This window comes from Raphanus sativus, chromosome 5 (assembly GCF_000801105.2).
Source record: "Raphanus sativus cultivar WK10039 chromosome 5, ASM80110v3, whole genome shotgun sequence".
NCBI lineage: Eukaryota > Viridiplantae > Streptophyta > Magnoliopsida > Brassicales > Brassicaceae > Raphanus > Raphanus sativus.
In genome coordinates, this window is record NC_079515.1 from 17,745,866 (window position 1) to 17,762,819 (window position 16,954).

A 16,954-nucleotide genomic window follows, 5' to 3' on the forward strand; every position below is an offset into this window, starting at 1 on the left:
GGACTCAAAGACAATTTTCGAAAAATATCAATATTAGTAATATTCTTCAATCAGCCTTATTATGATTTTTTTTTTTAACAAAATGTACATATTAAATCAGCTATAACAGCTATATTAAATCTGCTCGCCGATGGTGAATCGGTGTGTGTTCATGCCTTAGTGGAAGGGGGAATATATACGTATTTGGCTGATTATGTCAATCAGAGAAAAATTGAAACCGCCCTAATTATGGCTAAATCCTGATTAATTACAATCACGCAATTTGCGGTTGAAAATAATTTAAAACTTACCATGAAACAGGTTATAAAATCACAAAGAATCTTTAATTAGGTAAATCATTTCATATAAAGAGGTAACTGTAATCAATTCATTTCTATTAAAAACATTGTATGTATATCTCATTTGATTTGGTTATGTTACTTCGGCATTAAAGTCTTTCCAAATTTTGTTTAATAAAATATTAACCATGATCTAACTTTCTCTATATAAAAAACCATCATTATGAATTGATATACAACATGTAAATATCCAAGCAGAATCGAAAAACTTAAATTAAATCATTAATTTTATACACTTAAGAATAATTGCATGATACTTATCAAAAATGGTAACTCTCAGTCTAATATATGAATAAATGCATGATATGTTTTGAAAAAGGAATCAATTTGGAGTATTAAATTCATCTTTTGCATTGCACATGAAACCATGGTCGACGATGATTAATAATAAGAGGATACTTACACATTTAGCTGGAATATGATAGAGTTCGATTTCAATTAGCTGGAGTATTCTGCATTCATCTAAAGATCATTTTGTTTCTATCAGCTTCAGCCCTTATTATATTTATAAAAAGATGCCCGAACTTAAGTGGAGGAAAAAAAATTAAAGGTTCATATAAGTAAAGGAATCGTTCTGAAGCTTGAATCAAGAACAGTTTTCAAACAGTCTTTAATAAGGCTGTAGTTCTACCTTTTGACAGGTTATTACGAAAGGCATACGTTTAACATTATGCATGCGTACTCCAGCTTTGATAACGCTGATTTGAAATCACAGGAACTTTATTATTTGGTTCATATTATTTTTTATACATTGTTAAAAAATATATATGGTTTATGAGCATTATTCATTGTTTTAGTATTTGATAATGGGGTACGGAATGTTGAGTATCCGAACTTTATATACATACAGTATCGGTAAATTTTCTTATATAATTGCGCTTTAGAAATAAAAAGCACAGTTACTATAAAACAAACCTACTAATAAATTTGTCTATTTTGAATAAGAAATGAAAAGCACAATTATATATGAAAAAATTGGTCAACCCGAATTCTCACAACATTCTACGAAATGGTTTAATATGGAAATTACGTGACTTTGTTATATATGGAAAAACAAAGTCAACACATAAATGATTGATTGAAAAATTAATCATTTTTATTATCTTTAATGATCATAACAATGATTCATGTGTTATAAAAAAAATTGGACTGATTTGAAAATGGCAAAACAATGTAATTATTCTAGTAATGAAAGGGTTTTATCAAAATAGAAGTGAGAGTAAATGTGAGGATGCCACCTAGGAAATGACATTGCGTAAATAACACATCAAATTAAAGTTGTTTTCTTTTAGTGCTCCTAAAATAATATATAGGGGATTTGTATTGGACGACGTATGAATATACTTACATAAGCTTTATGTCTTTCATCATAAATGAAAGACATATTTTCCTTTTATGCTCGAGTTTGGTTTATCAATTTGCTTATTGTATATCCTCTTCTTGTACCCTGAATCCACAAGTACCCGCGGAGGACCAAGAAATCACCCGACCCGTGCATCTGTAACGGTCACAATGGTTTTGTTGAAACTTGCTTGAACATGAATAACTCTCTTTGGTATTTTACGTACATTTTTATGTGAACCACTACGGTTATTTTTTCGTGAACCAATTCTTAATATAAGTTTTGCCATATTTTATCATTTCACAAGAAATATATGGATATATCCTAAGAACTTACTAAACTTTTTACCTTTTTCTCCTATAGATATACCTATACAAAATTATGTCGAATCCTTTCAGAAGCATGACCTAAAATAAAAAAACCTTTAGTATCTAAACAAAATCGACCCATGCCATTCGGAAGTGATTCATAAAGAAAACTTTGATTAATTCACTTTTATCTTTAATATCATTTGGAATAAAACATTATAAATTTTTTTAGCAGGGGTAGTATTAAACAACCCCTTTTTTCACAAATGGTAAGTTTCGGACATCCAATTTTAATATTGGAAGGATTATCATATATAACACAAAATTTCTCCGCCGATTCTTTTTAGTCGAGCTTCTCGATCTGTCATTATACCTTGAGAAGTCGAAAGGATTACAATTCCTATTCCGCCTAAAATTTGTATAGTTCGTTGAGAGTTAGAATAGATTCGTAGACCCGGTCGGCTTATTCTCTTTAAATTTAAAAGCGTTTAATAGGATTGTTCTTATTTCGTCTATGTCTTAGGGTCAAAATAAAAAAATATCGATTGTTTCGCGATGTTTCCTTATGTTATCAATAAAACCCTCTCGTAAAAGTATTTTAACAATGCTTTCGGTGATGTTAGTCGATCCTATCTGAACTGTTCCTTTTCTTTTCATGTCAGCATTTCGTATCCCCTTATTATTAAAAGGGAAGCAAAATATCAGAGTAACCTTAAAATGGTATTTTATTTACATGAGTGCCATTACGCTGACGTGTCGCACTCACAGAGCTTTTCAGACCATTTTTGAAAATACCCACATCCATCTAAGCTATTTACAGAGAATGCCATTGGACTGTCTTAAATGTATAATAACATAGTGTTCCTTAAAAATATGTATATAACATAGTTACATACCACTAACGTGTACTGGCACACATCATATTTCATACGTTATTTAATATCTACTTATTTTTAACATACTTTTATTTGTCGGTCTAAAATATGAGATTGCTAACAAAATCTAAGATATACCGGTATCACCATTTAGTCTGTTTAGTTGATATATTCCATATGCAATTATCATTTAAAGACGGCTAAACTTCAGTCCTTATATAAATACAAGACATGGACAACTTCAAAGATATCATCTTTTCAAAGTTTTATTTCTCATTTCATCTTTATTAAAAATTTAAATGATAATTATACATATATTCTAAATATAAGTTCAAATAAATAATAATAAAAATTCAAAAAACTCTATTTATTATTTAAAAACTTCTATTAGTTTCTTTTCAAACATTTTAAAAAGTTTATTTCAAAATTCAAAAATCCCTTTAAATATTTTTAAAGTTAATATTTTAAATCCAGTTTAATTCCATACTTTATAATTAATATAAAATTATGTCATTGTCTTTTTTTTCCTTACTGTTACACACTACCACACTATATATATTAAGAAATATTACATATTAAGCTTTAAAAAAATTTCACCCCGCGCATCTCATCCTAGTATAGGTTATTATATCAGCAATAATGTCTTTCCCCATGATAAGTTAAAATTCATTAATTGTTCTATAATTTTAATAGGGAAAATTGTCATTTAAATCACAAACTTTCAAATTTGGTTACAAAAAAACATGAACTTTCACTTGAATCATTTAAAGCACCAAATTTCGTTGACAAGCTATTTTAGTCATAAACTTTCATTGAATATATCATTTTAGTCCTATCGTTAGTCAACAGTTATAGTTGACTAACAGTAGGCCTAAAATGGCTTTTAAAGTTGATGAATTTTTTGGTCCAAATATAAATTATCTAACTTTTAGAATAAATTATTTAGTAGCTAGAATTTTTTTTATAAAAATAAATACCGAATAAATAAAATATAATTTTCATTATTTTCTTCAAACGAAAATTTAAATAATTTTCAATTTATTCTAAAATAGTTAGTTAAAATATCATTAGTGTAATAATTATTTATTAAAAATTATAAAGAATAATTATGTCAGTTTTGTAACTATTCATAGAGTTCGGATTATGTTTCATAATTTTATTGTCAAAGTTGATGTCAAAAGATATCAACTTTAGCAATAAAATTATGAAACATAATCCAAACTCAATGAATAGTTACAAAAAACGAAATATGATGAATGGGCTCTCCCGTCTCGTCCCGTCCCGAACCGCTGCGGGTTTGGCTTCTGGCGGTACACGGCAGGCCTATCCACGCGGGATGCGGTTCTCAAACTAGCTTCCTAATCCCGTACCGCAAAATATGCAGGCCTTCGCGGGCCGTCCCGCAGGACATCGAATATTACCTTGCTTATTTCTACATGCACAAATAAACATAGACAAGAATTAAGTTTCAGCTTGCACATGATCGAGCATACTTTTACAAGATCAATATATTAAGCTTATACAAAACAAATGTTTTTATTATCCTTTATGATGGTTTGAAGAAGCTCCACCGGTGCATATCAGAGGCGCTTGGGAGACCGGAAGTATCATCGACCCTAAAACCACCATCAGCAGAGCTCCATAATGTATAATCCCTTCTCTCTCTCTCTCTCTCTCTCTCTCTCTCTCTCTCTCTCTCTCTCTCTCTCTCTCTCTCTCTCTCTCTCTCTCTCTCTCTCTCTCTCTCTCTCTCTCTCTCTCTCTCTCTCTCTCTCTCTCTCTCTCTCTCTCTCTCTCTCTCTCTCTCTCTCTCTCTCTCTCTCTCTCTCTCTCTCTCTCTCTCTCTCTCTCTCTCTCTCTCTCTCTCTCTCTCTCTCTCTCTCTCTCTCTCTCTCTCTCTCTCTCAGGTGAAAGCAGAAATGGAGACTTAGGATTGCGGTCTTCAAAATTCTGCGGTTTAACCCATCCCGCTTTCGGCCCGTCCCGCTTTGAGCCCATCCCGACTTGAATCTGTCCCGCTTTGAGCCCGTCCCGCGAGGCCCGCAATTTTTCAGGCTTATCAAATGGAGGCCCAATCCCGCCCGCAGCAAAAGGGGAGATAAGGAAGTGGATTTAACTTTTAAGCCACAATTACTGGAGATGGTGGTGGCAGTATCTTTGAAATTATGATGCAATTTGTCACTAGAAAGTTGAAATCATAAATTGTTACCTACTTTCAAACACCATAATCATCATTTAGCAATAACAAAAATAATTATTTTTTGATCGAACAATAACAAAAAATAATTAAAATAAGTAAATCCTGCTTATGTTTTTGAATATATATATATATATATATATATATATATATATATATATATATATATATGTATATTCGAAAAAATCACTCTAATCAAAATGTTTCTTAACTAGCGTCAATCGATTCATATCCCGACGAAAGGATAGATTAACCTCGTTTAATCGATGCTGGGGTCTTTTCATGTCGTCTGCAAAGTTGCTTGTACCTAATTTGTACCCTATGAACTCGTCTTAATTGTCACCTTCGTTTGAGGGTGAACAGACAAAAAAAAGAGGATGAGCCGAGCCATGCGTACAATGTTAGTAAAAAGGCATTGGCCTCAGGCCTCACATAATTTATCAAAATTTGGGACCCCGTATCTCCAAAATTTCTCTTAGTTTTATAATTTAAAATTTTATCTATGTTTCTTATCTTATTTCAAAAACAAAATATCAACAAGAAATTATGCTCTTCTTTCCTTCATTTTATATGTTCAATTTTATCTATTCAAGTTTAAAGATCACTTATCAAATTTGTTTCCACACAATCTTTTTACACTCACATTTTATAATTATTTTTTGTCATATTTAATGGTTAAAATGATATTTTCATTTTTATAATATATATTAAAATAGATTTTTGTTTAGTATTTTTTATTATATGAGTATTGTTTAAAATTTGTTAATAGAGTAAGAAAACAATTTCACATATATAAAAATATGATTCTGCACAGAAACTCACAAATCAAAATTTGTTAAACACTATCATTTTTGTTTTAGACATTTTATTATTTTATATCATTTAAAATTATATGTGCTATTAATCTATTATAAAAATATATAACTATATATAAATAGAATTAAATTAAATTTGCCTTAGGCCCCTAAAAATGCTCGCACGGCACTGAGGATGAGAGGCACATTCCAAGTGAAAACCGCCCAACAACTAAGAAGCTCGACTTCGGCGTGAAAAAACCGGAAGGAAGAAAGACCCGAATGCCATTGGTATAGCAACATGCTCCTATGATTGGGAGAAAAAACAAAGGAAAAACAAATAATTTCAATTAAGTAGTAGTTAGGATTTTCTGCAAACTCACAAATTACAAGGTATGAAGTGTTAGGCTTTTTTTTTTTTTAGAAATGAAGCAAGAACAAAAAAGCAAGAGGAAACTTTACGTACTAGGCCTTTTCTCAAAAAAAAAAAAAACTTTACGTACTAATCTAATATAAATTTTATACACATAAATTTAATTTAATAATTAGATAGGCACTATGTGCATTAAAAATGAAATTATTGCTATTTCTTATTTTCCATAGGTTTTACTGGATGCATAATATCACGGTAGAAATTACGATCACTAAATCATAATTCAGCATATGTTTCAGCATAAACGACCTAACTAAAAAAGTCATGATGGAAATCTGAAAGGACAAATCCAATTCCAAAACGGAATAAAGTAAACAATAAAATATCAACCTAATAATTTCGAAAATGTAAAGGACTGACTCAAAAGAGTGTGACGTAATTATAACATCAAGTTTACGTGTAAAACCACCCTCATCGGCCTATATAAAACCCAACACATGTAAATGAAACTCATCAAACAAAGCTAAAACCTCATCAGCAAATAACAACAAAAAATGGCCTTTGCGGTAATAACAAACGCAAACATGTTTCATATAACGCTACTACTCCTATCTCTCACTTCCATCCCATTGTCTTCTTCCACCATCCAACAAGACTTCGTGATGTGTCTAGTCGACAACTCCGACGCATCTTTTCCGATGGACTCTTCGTTCTTCACTCACGACCTAAACGCCTCTTCCTTCAAACAAGCGTTAGAGACGTCGGCTCAGAACCTCCGTTACTTGATGCCGTCAAAACCGAAGCCGGAGTTCATTTTTGAGCCGCTTTACGAAACGCACGTTCAGGCCGCCGTTGTTTGCGCCAAGAAACTGCGACTTCACTTACGGTTAAGAAGCGGCGGTCATGACTACGAAGGCCTTTCTTACGTCTCGGAGATGGAAACGGCGTTTGTGATCGTTGATTTGTCGAAGCTTAGACAAATCAGTGTTGATTTGGAAAGTAACACCGCGTGGGTACACGCGGGTGCTTCTATTGGAGAGGTTTATTACAGGTATATCATACGCACATAAAGAATCGCATCTTAATTATATAATCTTATTTTTGCCCACTCCAAAAAATGATTAAAATATTATAAAGCCATACTAGTTTTACAATTTTTATTTAAATACTGCACAAGTTACACTTGTTTATGAGAAAAGGAAGAAGTTCCCACTAACAATATTCTAATTTACACGTGTGTAAATTTTTGTGTTTGGGGCATCTGATTTCTTTGGTTATCAATTTTAAAGCTATGAATCAAAGCAAACTTTCGGATAATCCATCGTTTTATTGCAGTTTTTGGATAAACCAGCTGGTTATTTGGACTTGGTTCTTAGAGCAGCTCCAACAATAATATTAGACAAAATATCTTTGAATTAAAAAATTAAAAAGAATAGATAAATTAACAGCGAGCGCCAAAGTTAAACCGGTTCCTCCGGAAATACTTTCTTTCAGTTGTTAGAAACTTTTTCTCTATCTGTCATCTTTTCAATTGTCTATTGATTTTGTCAAACTAAAATATTTAATTTTTAACTTTTCAGAATTTTACGAGAGTTTTCAATGCTGAGGTGCTCTTAATGTTATATTGATATTTAATATTTGAAATAATAATATGTAGACTTTATGCTTTGGACTATAGATGTGGAAAAGATGTTGATAAGTAGGTCTGGGCTTTCGGTGGCCCGTTCGGGTATCGATTCAGGTGATTCAGATTTTCGGATTTTCGAGGTTATGCTTAGAAGTACCATTCGGTATTTACTAATTATCGGATCGGATTCGGTTCGGTTCCTTCCGGGTTCGGTTCGGATCGGATGTAACCAATGTTTAAAATCGTTCACAAATATATTTTTTAAACCTCAAAAAGCGACAAATTTTTGTTTCAAAATATATAAATTGTTTACAAATCTAATTAAATATTAGTTAAACTAACTAAATTAGCTAAAAATAATTCAAAATAACAAATAAAATAAACTACAAAAGTATTGTGAATAATCAAAAATATCTAAATCACCTTAAAATATATCAAAACATTAACATATTTAATTAATTTCAGATATTTTCGGATCCTAATTCGGATTTCGGATCGGTTCGGATTATAACCAAACACCAAAGTACTAAGCTCATAAGTCTTGTTAGGATATTTTTGTATAACAGTTCAGATTCGGTTTCGGTTTTTCCGGTTCAGATTTAGGTAGGTACTTCGGGTTGAGGTAAAAACGCCCAGACCTATTGATAAGTAACTAGTTTATAGCCAACATTTTGAACCGAACCAAATTACAAAAAACATAATATGCCCGTTGAGCTGTAGTTTTAACCGGTTTACTTTCATGGGTTTAAAGGATCCAAGAGAAAAGCAAAATCCATAGTTTTCCGGCGGGATTATGCACCAGCCTAGGCATCGGCGGCCACATAACCGGCGGAGCCTATGGTTCAATGATGCGTAAGTTTGGACTTGGAGTCGACAATGTCCTCGACGCAAGAATAGTTGACGCGAATGGCAAAATCCTGAACCGCGCTGGGATGGGAGAAGACGTTTTCTGGGCCATTCGCGGGGGTGGTGGAGGAAGCTTTGGCGTAATCCTTGCCTGGAAAATAAAGCTCGTTCCTGTGCCGGAGATAGTGACGGTGTTCACCGTTACGAAGACGCTTGAGCAAGACGGAACTAGGATCTTGTACAAGTGGCAACAAGTCGCAGACAAGCTCGATGAAGATCTCTTTATCCGCGCGATTATTCAGCCAGTAAGCAAAACTCCTAAGAGCAAAGACAGAACTATCTCTGTTTCATACCAAGGACAGTTTCTTGGTGACGCTAATAGTCTGGTGAAGGTAATGAGACCAAGTTAATTTTCTTAATATATTACGGATTTATATTGTAATTTTATGAATTTTTTATAACTCGTTCAATTTCTTTTGCTTTTTACCAAAAAAATGAATTTATAATAAATTAAGTTTGGAAGTTCTGATTGTGACAATTTCAACCTTGGTTTGACAGGTGATGAAGAGGAGTTTCCCACAGCTGGGACTAATGAAGAAAGATTGTTTAGAGACAAGCTGGATCAAATCAGTAATGTACATTGCTGGTTTTCCCAGCACCGCGCCACCAGAAGCTCTACTTGCTGGAAAATCGTTGTTCAAGAATTACTTCAAAGCCAAGTCAGACTATGTGGAAGAGCCAATTCCGATAGCAGGACTAGAAGGTTTATGGGAAAAGCTTCTAAAAGAGGATTCACCATTGACTATATGGAATCCTTATGGAGGAATGATGGCGAAAATCCCTGAGACAAAGACACCTTTCCCGCATAGGAGTGGGACATTGTTCAAGATCCAGTGGCTGACTTTGTGGCAAGACGGGAAAGCTAGTGAGGCTAAGCATATGGAGTGGATGAGGGATATGTATAGTTACATGGAGAGGTATGTGTCAAAAAGCCCAAGATCTGCCTATGTGAACTATAGAGATCTTGATTTGGGGATAAATGGTAGAAGGAGTGATGCAAGAGACTGGGGGAATAAATACTTCAAGGGAAATTTTGAGCGGTTGGTGAAGATTAAAGCTAAGTTTGATCCTGAGAACTTCTTCAGACATGAACAAAGTATTCCTACAAAATTTAAGTGAAATTTTGAGTTAAACAATAATAAGAATATGTGGTTCGGAATTTGTCTTAGTAAAGACTTTTGTTATTTGTGTTTGTGTCTTTTCTTTCTAAAACATGGTCAATACTCAAACACAAAAAATATGGTCATTCAGTGCAAGCAATCATGGAGTTTAAGAACTCTATGACGCGAGAGTTTGAGATGTCCGACCTCGGTAGACTGACTTACTATCTCGGTATCGAGGTAACACAAAGCTCAAAAGGAATTGAGATCAAGCAAGAATCCTATGTGCGCCAAATCCTGAAAGATGCCGGTATGGATACAAGCAACGCAACTCATATACCCATGTAGTTCGGTCTGAAACTATCTAAGGCAACAGATGAACATGAGATCAATGCAACTCTATATAGGCGAAGGATATTATGCCTCAGGTACCTTCTGCGCACAAGACCCGATCTAACCTTCTCAGTAGGAATGCTTAGTAGATACATGCACTCACCATGCAATCTCATGGTGACACATTGAAGCAAGTACTAGGGTATCTGCGAGGCACTCTTCCTTATGGGTTGACGTTTAAAGACAAAGGATCACAGAAGCTCATCGGATAGAGCGACAACAGCCATAACTCTGACTTGGACGATGGTAAGAGAACAACAGGTTATCTGTTTTGTCTTGGATATACACCAATAACTTGGTGTTTCGAAAAACAAGAAACAGTAGCTCTATCGTCTTGTGAAGCAGAATTTATGGCAGCAACGAAAACGGCTAAGCAAACAATTTGGATTCAAGATTTGATGAGTGAGTTAACTAGAAGAAAGAACTAGCAGACATTGATCAGAGTGGATAATAAGTCGGCCATTGCATTAGCTAAGAATCTTGTTTTTTCATCGTTGAATCAAACAAATACATCCACAATTTAAAAGCGAGTGTGTTGAAAGGGATCAAGTCGACGTTGGCATGTTCCTGGAAAGGATCAACTTGCAGACATACTAACTAAGGCATTGGCGAATGTCAAGTTTAAGGAAATGAGGGATCAAATTCGAGTTCTTAACTTAAGCAAAGATGGTTTGAAGCTTAATAGGGTGAATGTTGGATAACCTATAAGGTTATTTGTATAATAAGCTATTCATTTTGGAAGTAGGATAACTTTTATAATTAGGATTAAGATAAAAGGAAATTCCTATAGTCATATTGTAATAGGATAAAGAAAGATCTCTAATACCTATATAAGTCGATCATCAATTGTGATGAATCAATACACAGAAAACATAATTAAGAAAGTAAGAAAGATAATAAAACGAAGAACAGTTTTATAAATTACAACTTGTGTTTCGACTACTTTAATAATAGCTTCAGGATACAGATTATCATAAAAGAGAGCTAGAAAAGACAGAAGAATTAAAAATAACGTCCTAGTACCCACGACCAAGATGGAAACCGAAAATGAACTAGAGAGAGATAAATAGAGATTAGATCTGCTTAACCTGAATGAGCGATGCCACAGTCTGGATAAGTGTCATCACCAATAGAAACGTAGCGGCGATGGTGGCTGTTTCTGTCTACAGACTACAGGTTACCAAAATACACACGCTTGAGGACGGCCTTTGACCTATTCACCGGGTTTCTATAGTATTCGTTGACTTCAGCCACTATTTTAGAATAGTAAGGGTTATAGTGTAAGATGCCGACATTGAGCTTATTCACCATCTGCGAGACTAACGCGGGTTGCCCCATCCAGTTTTGTATGATTCCTTTCAAAATCCGAAACCACCACAAATCATTCAATACATACATATTAAATAAGAAGAAAAAGGGTTACCTTTCTCGACAAGCAAGTCAACGTCTTTATCAGTGTCAATGAGGTAATCTAGGAATAAGACGTAGTTACATACGTGGGCATTGAAAGCATAATGGCATTCTCAAGAGCCATTATGTTTCTCAGTTCATTCTCAAGTGTGTCCATAACCATAAGATGAGACATCTCCAGACAACCATTCTCGAATAATCTTCCTCTTCATTCCTATAATTTCATTATTCCTATAATTTTATTCATCTGCGTTTTTTCTCTACTCATTTCTAATGTTTCTATGATGGTCACTGGTTAGACCCATTAGTGTATTTAGATTTTGCTAAGATAGGGTTGTATTTGTTTCAAATGAGGTACATGTAATAATGTTTGTTATCAAACTAAACTAACTGATCTTTGAGGATAGTAATTACAAACAATATATTTAGCCTTCAAAGTTTAGTTTAAATAGAAAGGATAAAAAATACTTAAGTCTTTGTTTCGAGTTTTATTTATCTAATGCTTCTTTCACACTCAAAAGCAAATCAAAATACAGAATGTTGCAAAGGTACATATGATCATATCATCCCCTTTTGATTGATAAAAAAACAAACCAGGGATAATCAACCGCGATTTTCAGACGTTTCTAGAGTCTTTCCAGAACATAAATTCTGTTAAAAAGAGTCTACGAACCTGACAAAAGCTTAAATCATATGTACACAGGAAAGATCCTAAATTTAGCATTAAAAAAAAAAAGCAAACCAAAATCGGAAAATGAAGCAATTCTAAGGGATAGAGAAAAGTGAGTCTCTGCAGTATCCGTTGTTGTGTCTTACATCAGCCAAACCATTGGGAGCTTTCTTTGAGTTTCCATTGACTAAAACGTTTTTTGGACCGTTACTAATCAGATGCTGTTGAGCATAGGCTGGATTCATCACAGACTCTAGCTCACCACACGATGCTGCAATGAGTCCTGAACCAAAAAAAGAAAGAAAAGATTGCTTAGAAGACTGACTTGTGTTGATTCAAAATAACAGACAGATGAAAAAGTTTTGAATTCTTTTTGACTGATCAGGAAACGGGTCCGGACCTAAGAAGAGAGGAGAAGCTTTCCCGGGTCTGGATTTGTACTCTGGGTGGAACTGAGCACCAATGAAGAAAGGATGACTTGGAAGTTCAACAATCTGACAATTTCCAGACTAGGTTAGTAGCAGATGGCTTTGAAGTATATACAAAAAAAGTATTAAAGATTAAAACAGACCTCCATGCGTTTGCCAGTTTCATCTTTGGCAGCAAAAGAGAGACCAGCCTTCTCTAGCCGTTCAACCATATCAGGATTTACCTCGTATCTATGGCGATGCCTCTCATCAACAAAGGTCATGTTCCCATAACTGTAGAAAACCGAGTAAACAAAAAATTCATGTAAAGTAGTGGCTAAAACTCTTTGATTACTCTTTTCTCAAAAAAAAAAAACTCTTTGATTACTCAGTAAGGGTCTATTCTCTAAACATTAAAAAGAGAAAAAAGTAAATCTATAGCAGTCACAGAACCAATGGTTCTTACAGTTTGGCGGATTTGCTGTCTTTGACACTGAAGATGGATTTTCTTGATCCTAGGCGCATAGTGCCTCCCATATGAGTTCTTGAACCCTAAACCCACCGAGCAGTACGAGTAAGGAAGACAGTAAACAAAGATACATTTCAAGTAAAGAGTACAGCTGAGAGAGTCTTAAGGAACCTCAGGCATGAATATGATGCATGGATGTTTAGTGTCAGGTTTGAATTCTGTGCTGTTTGCGTCGTGCAAGCAGAGAACTGATCGTGCAAACTCGATGACAGCGACCTGCATCCCAAGACATATACCGAGGAAAGGGATTTTTTTTTCACGAGCATACTTTGCAGCAAGAATCTTTCCTTCCACTCCCCTATCACCAAAACCTCCAGGTACAAGAACCCCATCTACACCCTGATGATATATATATTCTAATAGAGATGAGAGAAACACACACACAAAGGCTTATCCATGATTGAAAAACATTTCAAACCTTGAGCAACTTCCAAGCAGCTTTATACGCATTTGGATTCTGCTTAAACGGAAAAAATAATAAAAAAAAAGATTCTTGTTAAAAAACTTGTCATATACAAGCAAAGGCATACATGACTTATTCACTGACCTCTTTCTCAGTTTCCTTTTCGAGATCACAAGCAGGAACCCAATCAACTACGAGCTTTTTGCGACAAGCCACAGAAGCATGCAAGAGAGCCTACACAAGTTATCCAAAATGTGAGTTTAATCCAGACACTACTGCCCCCAATGAGGTGATGTGTGAGTTATACCTTCAAGATAGAGAGATAGGCATCAGAGAGGCTGGTATATTTCCCCACAACAGCGATTCTCACCTGTATATGTAATTCGATGCGTTAAGAGAGAGTCATTGTAGTTACTGAAAGCTGAGACCTACCGGTACATGTAAGTTGGCGCATAGTTCGGCTCTGGAAGTCCATTCCTCTAGAGAAGGTTCTTTAACAATACTGTTTCAGAAACGACAGAGATCACTTATAATCCACCCACATGCCAAGAAAACAAAGGATAATAATGTATATAATACATACCTAGCAAGATTGAGCACTTTGGAAATAACCAAGTGAGCCTTCTGATCCTGTTCTAGAAAGTATGTGCGCAATTGAGCATTGTTTTCTTGATATGACTTAGCAATAATTTGGTTGAGAAAACGGTACGTACCTTAAGCAAACGAGGAATGTGCCAAATATTGGGAGCATCGTATAGAGTGAAGATATTCTCAAGCTGATACAAGAACCCTAAGCTGGTAAGTAACCGAGATATAAAGTAAAAAAACATAACAATGATAGACAAAAAAAGAAGGCAGCATCTTACAGGGACATGGCAAAACTGAGCTAGCTTTTCTTTCACATTTTCTTCAAGTGCCTGAACGAAGAAAATTAAAAAAAAAAAAAAGTTAAAAGAAGATAACACACTAGGGAGAGTGTGACTTCTAGATGAAACAGATGTAGAGCTAAGATGGAGACCAAACCTTTGTGCTCCGACAAGCTAAGATATCAGGTATCAAGCCCAAGCCTCGTAGGCCCCGGACACTATGCTGTGTCGGTTTAGTTTTCTGAAACGAAAAATAACAAAGCAAATGAAAAGATATATAGAATCAAATACTGTCACTATCATTTTAGGAAAATTAATTTTATCTACCTGTTCACCAACAACATTAAGCACAGGCACAAGGCTGACGTGTACCAGACAAAAATTCCCAGGGCCTGAGAACTCAACAACCAACCAAAAGATACAGTAGTTAATTTCATCATTATCCAAAACATATTTTTCTTTGCTTTTCTGGATTCAAATTGTATGAGGTTAAATGATTCTAACCTACACGGTAAGAAAATTGGCCAAGTGCCTCAATAAAAGGTGCAGACTCAATATCACCTGCAAACAAAAAAGATTCTCTGTTTACACAGAATAATTAAATAATAAATCCAAAATTTTAATTGTATTTTTGTGTATAACCTATAGTTCCTCCCAATTCGATAACGCAGACATCAGCAGGACCCTCTTCTCCATCAACAGGAATAGCAGCAACTCTCTCTATCCATTCTTGAATTGCATCAGTGATATGAGGAACAACCTAAAAATAATCACAACCACAATAAAAGTAAAAAGAACATGTACTGAGAAAGAGAGAGGTGAGGAAAAAAACTTAATGATTACCTGAACAGTCTTTCCCAAGTAATCTCCTTTCCTTTCTTTAGCAATTACATGCTGTTGTGATTAAGACAATAAGTAGATTAAGTAAACCTAAAACAACTAACAAGCAACTTCCAGTTAGTTGAGATCTAAGATCTTAATTAACCTGGTAAATTTTCCCAGTAGTGATATTATTGTCTCTGGTTAATTTGATGTCTAAGAACCTCTCGTAGTTTCCAAGATCAAGATCCACCTTTTTGAAACAAAGAAAGATTCAAAAGTTGTTAAAGAAAAAAAGTTGAAGTCTTTTTAAGTTTTTTTTTTTTTTTTTAAATAAGAACATGTTGTTTTTATTTACCTCACCACCATCGTCCAAGACAAACACTTCACCGTGTTCAAAGGGAGACATGGTTCCAGCATCCGTGTTTAGATAAGGATCTGGAGATTAAGTGATCCACGTAAGCAGAACATCATTTGACTTGAGAGAAAGTGTTAAAAAAAAAAGACGAAAAAGTAGAGAAAAAGTAGGAAAAAAAAGGTACCGATTTTGATAGAAGTAACACGAAGACCACAAGCTTTAAGAAGAACACCGATACTACTTGCTGTTACTCCTTTGCCTAATCCACTCACAACACCTCCTGTTACAAGCACGTACTTCATCTCCTTGTTTCTGTGTTTTTAATCAACTAGTCCTGCAAGAAAATCACCAACAAATATCAGTAAAAAAGAAAATCTAACAACCTATATGTTTAAATAGTCAAACAATCTAGAAGCTGAGAAGGCTCCAGGCTTTTTGAAATGCTTTGAGTTTTTATTTAGACTTAACATCTCATTCCTCCAAGCTAACAACACGGACAGAGAAGCACAACAACACAGAGGATGACCAAAAATAAGATTCTATTGCTTCAAACTAGAACAGTGTTCAAAAAAGGAAGGATTTGGAGTGAAGGCTCTTGCATTTTCCTCTGTTTTAAACCAAAGAAGCAGAAAAACAGAGACCCAAGAGTTGATAACCAGAGAGAGAGAGAGAGACCTGCTTTTAACCGGCGGGTGCGTTTTCCGGCAGCTATGGATTTTCGACCTCTTGAATATAAAATGGAAAAGTGTTGTTTTTGTGCACTGGGTTTTGATGGGTTTATCGGATAAGGATAAAGGGCGGCGAGAAAAGCGTGAAAGGGATGGAGACAGAGTGAGGAGGAGAGAGAGAGAAGAAGAACAAGGTTTTTGTTTTAGGTTCATGCCATTGACGACGGAAGCCGTTTTATAAAAGAGGAGAGAAACAAGTGACGAATAGCAGCGAATGGCCTCTCTCTTTCAAAACCCCAGTGTAAACCCCCAACGATTTTTTTAATAAATAAATTAAGATACGTATTTTGTTTTTCTATATACGGATAGTTTTTGTATATTTCTGGATACGACAATATATTCCATTCCTTTTAATTTAATTTATGTCATTTTTATAACACAGTATTACTTATCCTCACGCACCCGAAAACCTTTTGCAAGAAGAGAGTATGTGAAAAAAGAAAATGTTTTTTTTTTTTGCTAAAATTTGGGAAAAAGAAAATGTTTCAGTGTATTTCTTTCAAATTCATTA

The 16,954-nt window shown here is 34.5% G+C and overlaps 2 protein-coding genes across 2 annotated transcripts; one reads left to right on the plus strand and one right to left on the minus strand.

Annotated features, from left to right (window-relative positions):
• Nucleotides 1-6,728: 6,728 nt before the first annotated feature.
• LOC108862180 (berberine bridge enzyme-like 13) lies at nt 6,729-9,946 on the plus strand. Its single transcript, XM_018636232.2, has 3 exons — nt 6,729-7,278; nt 8,606-9,092; nt 9,259-9,946. Exons 1-3 carry the CDS (start codon nt 6,782-6,784, stop codon nt 9,877-9,879), a joined length of 1,605 nt encoding a protein of 534 aa, XP_018491734.1. The 5' UTR covers nt 6,729-6,781; the 3' UTR covers nt 9,880-9,946.
• A 2,182-nt stretch (nt 9,947-12,128) lies between these two features.
• On the minus strand, nt 12,129-16,640 carry LOC108862179 (uncharacterized). The gene is made up of 21 exons (XM_018636231.2): nt 16,391-16,640; nt 15,900-16,049; nt 15,716-15,795; nt 15,524-15,610; nt 15,382-15,432; nt 15,181-15,298; nt 15,043-15,099; nt 14,866-14,930; nt 14,696-14,779; nt 14,539-14,589; nt 14,386-14,448; nt 14,256-14,302; nt 14,105-14,174; nt 13,980-14,042; nt 13,817-13,906; nt 13,688-13,726; nt 13,381-13,608; nt 13,207-13,292; nt 12,905-13,034; nt 12,734-12,827; nt 12,129-12,616 (listed from the first exon to the last, which is right to left on the minus strand). Exons 2-21 carry the CDS (start codon nt 16,015-16,017, stop codon nt 12,429-12,431), a joined length of 1,809 nt encoding a protein of 602 aa, XP_018491733.1. The 5' UTR covers nt 16,018-16,049; nt 16,391-16,640; the 3' UTR covers nt 12,129-12,428.
• Nucleotides 16,641-16,954: the final 314 nt, after the last annotated feature.

Coding starts and splice junctions, on each gene's coding strand:
- LOC108862179 (XM_018636231.2), bottom strand. CDS start 16,017: ATGAAGTACGTGCTTGTAACAGGAGGTGTTGTGAGTGGATTAGGCAAA. Junction 15,796..15,899: donor TGTTACTTCTATCAAAATCG/GTACCTTTTTTT, acceptor CTTAATCTCCAG/ATCCTTATCTAAACACGGAT. Junction 15,100..15,180: donor CGAATTGGGAGGAACTATAG/GTTATACACAAA, acceptor TTTTGTTTGCAG/GTGATATTGAGTCTGCACCT.
- LOC108862180 (XM_018636232.2), top strand. CDS start 6,782: ATGGCCTTTGCGGTAATAACAAACGCAAACATGTTTCATATAACGCTA. Junction 7,279..8,605: donor ATTGGAGAGGTTTATTACAG/GTATATCATACG, acceptor ATGGGTTTAAAG/GATCCAAGAGAAAAGCAAAA. Junction 9,093..9,258: donor ACGCTAATAGTCTGGTGAAG/GTAATGAGACCA, acceptor TTGGTTTGACAG/GTGATGAAGAGGAGTTTCCC.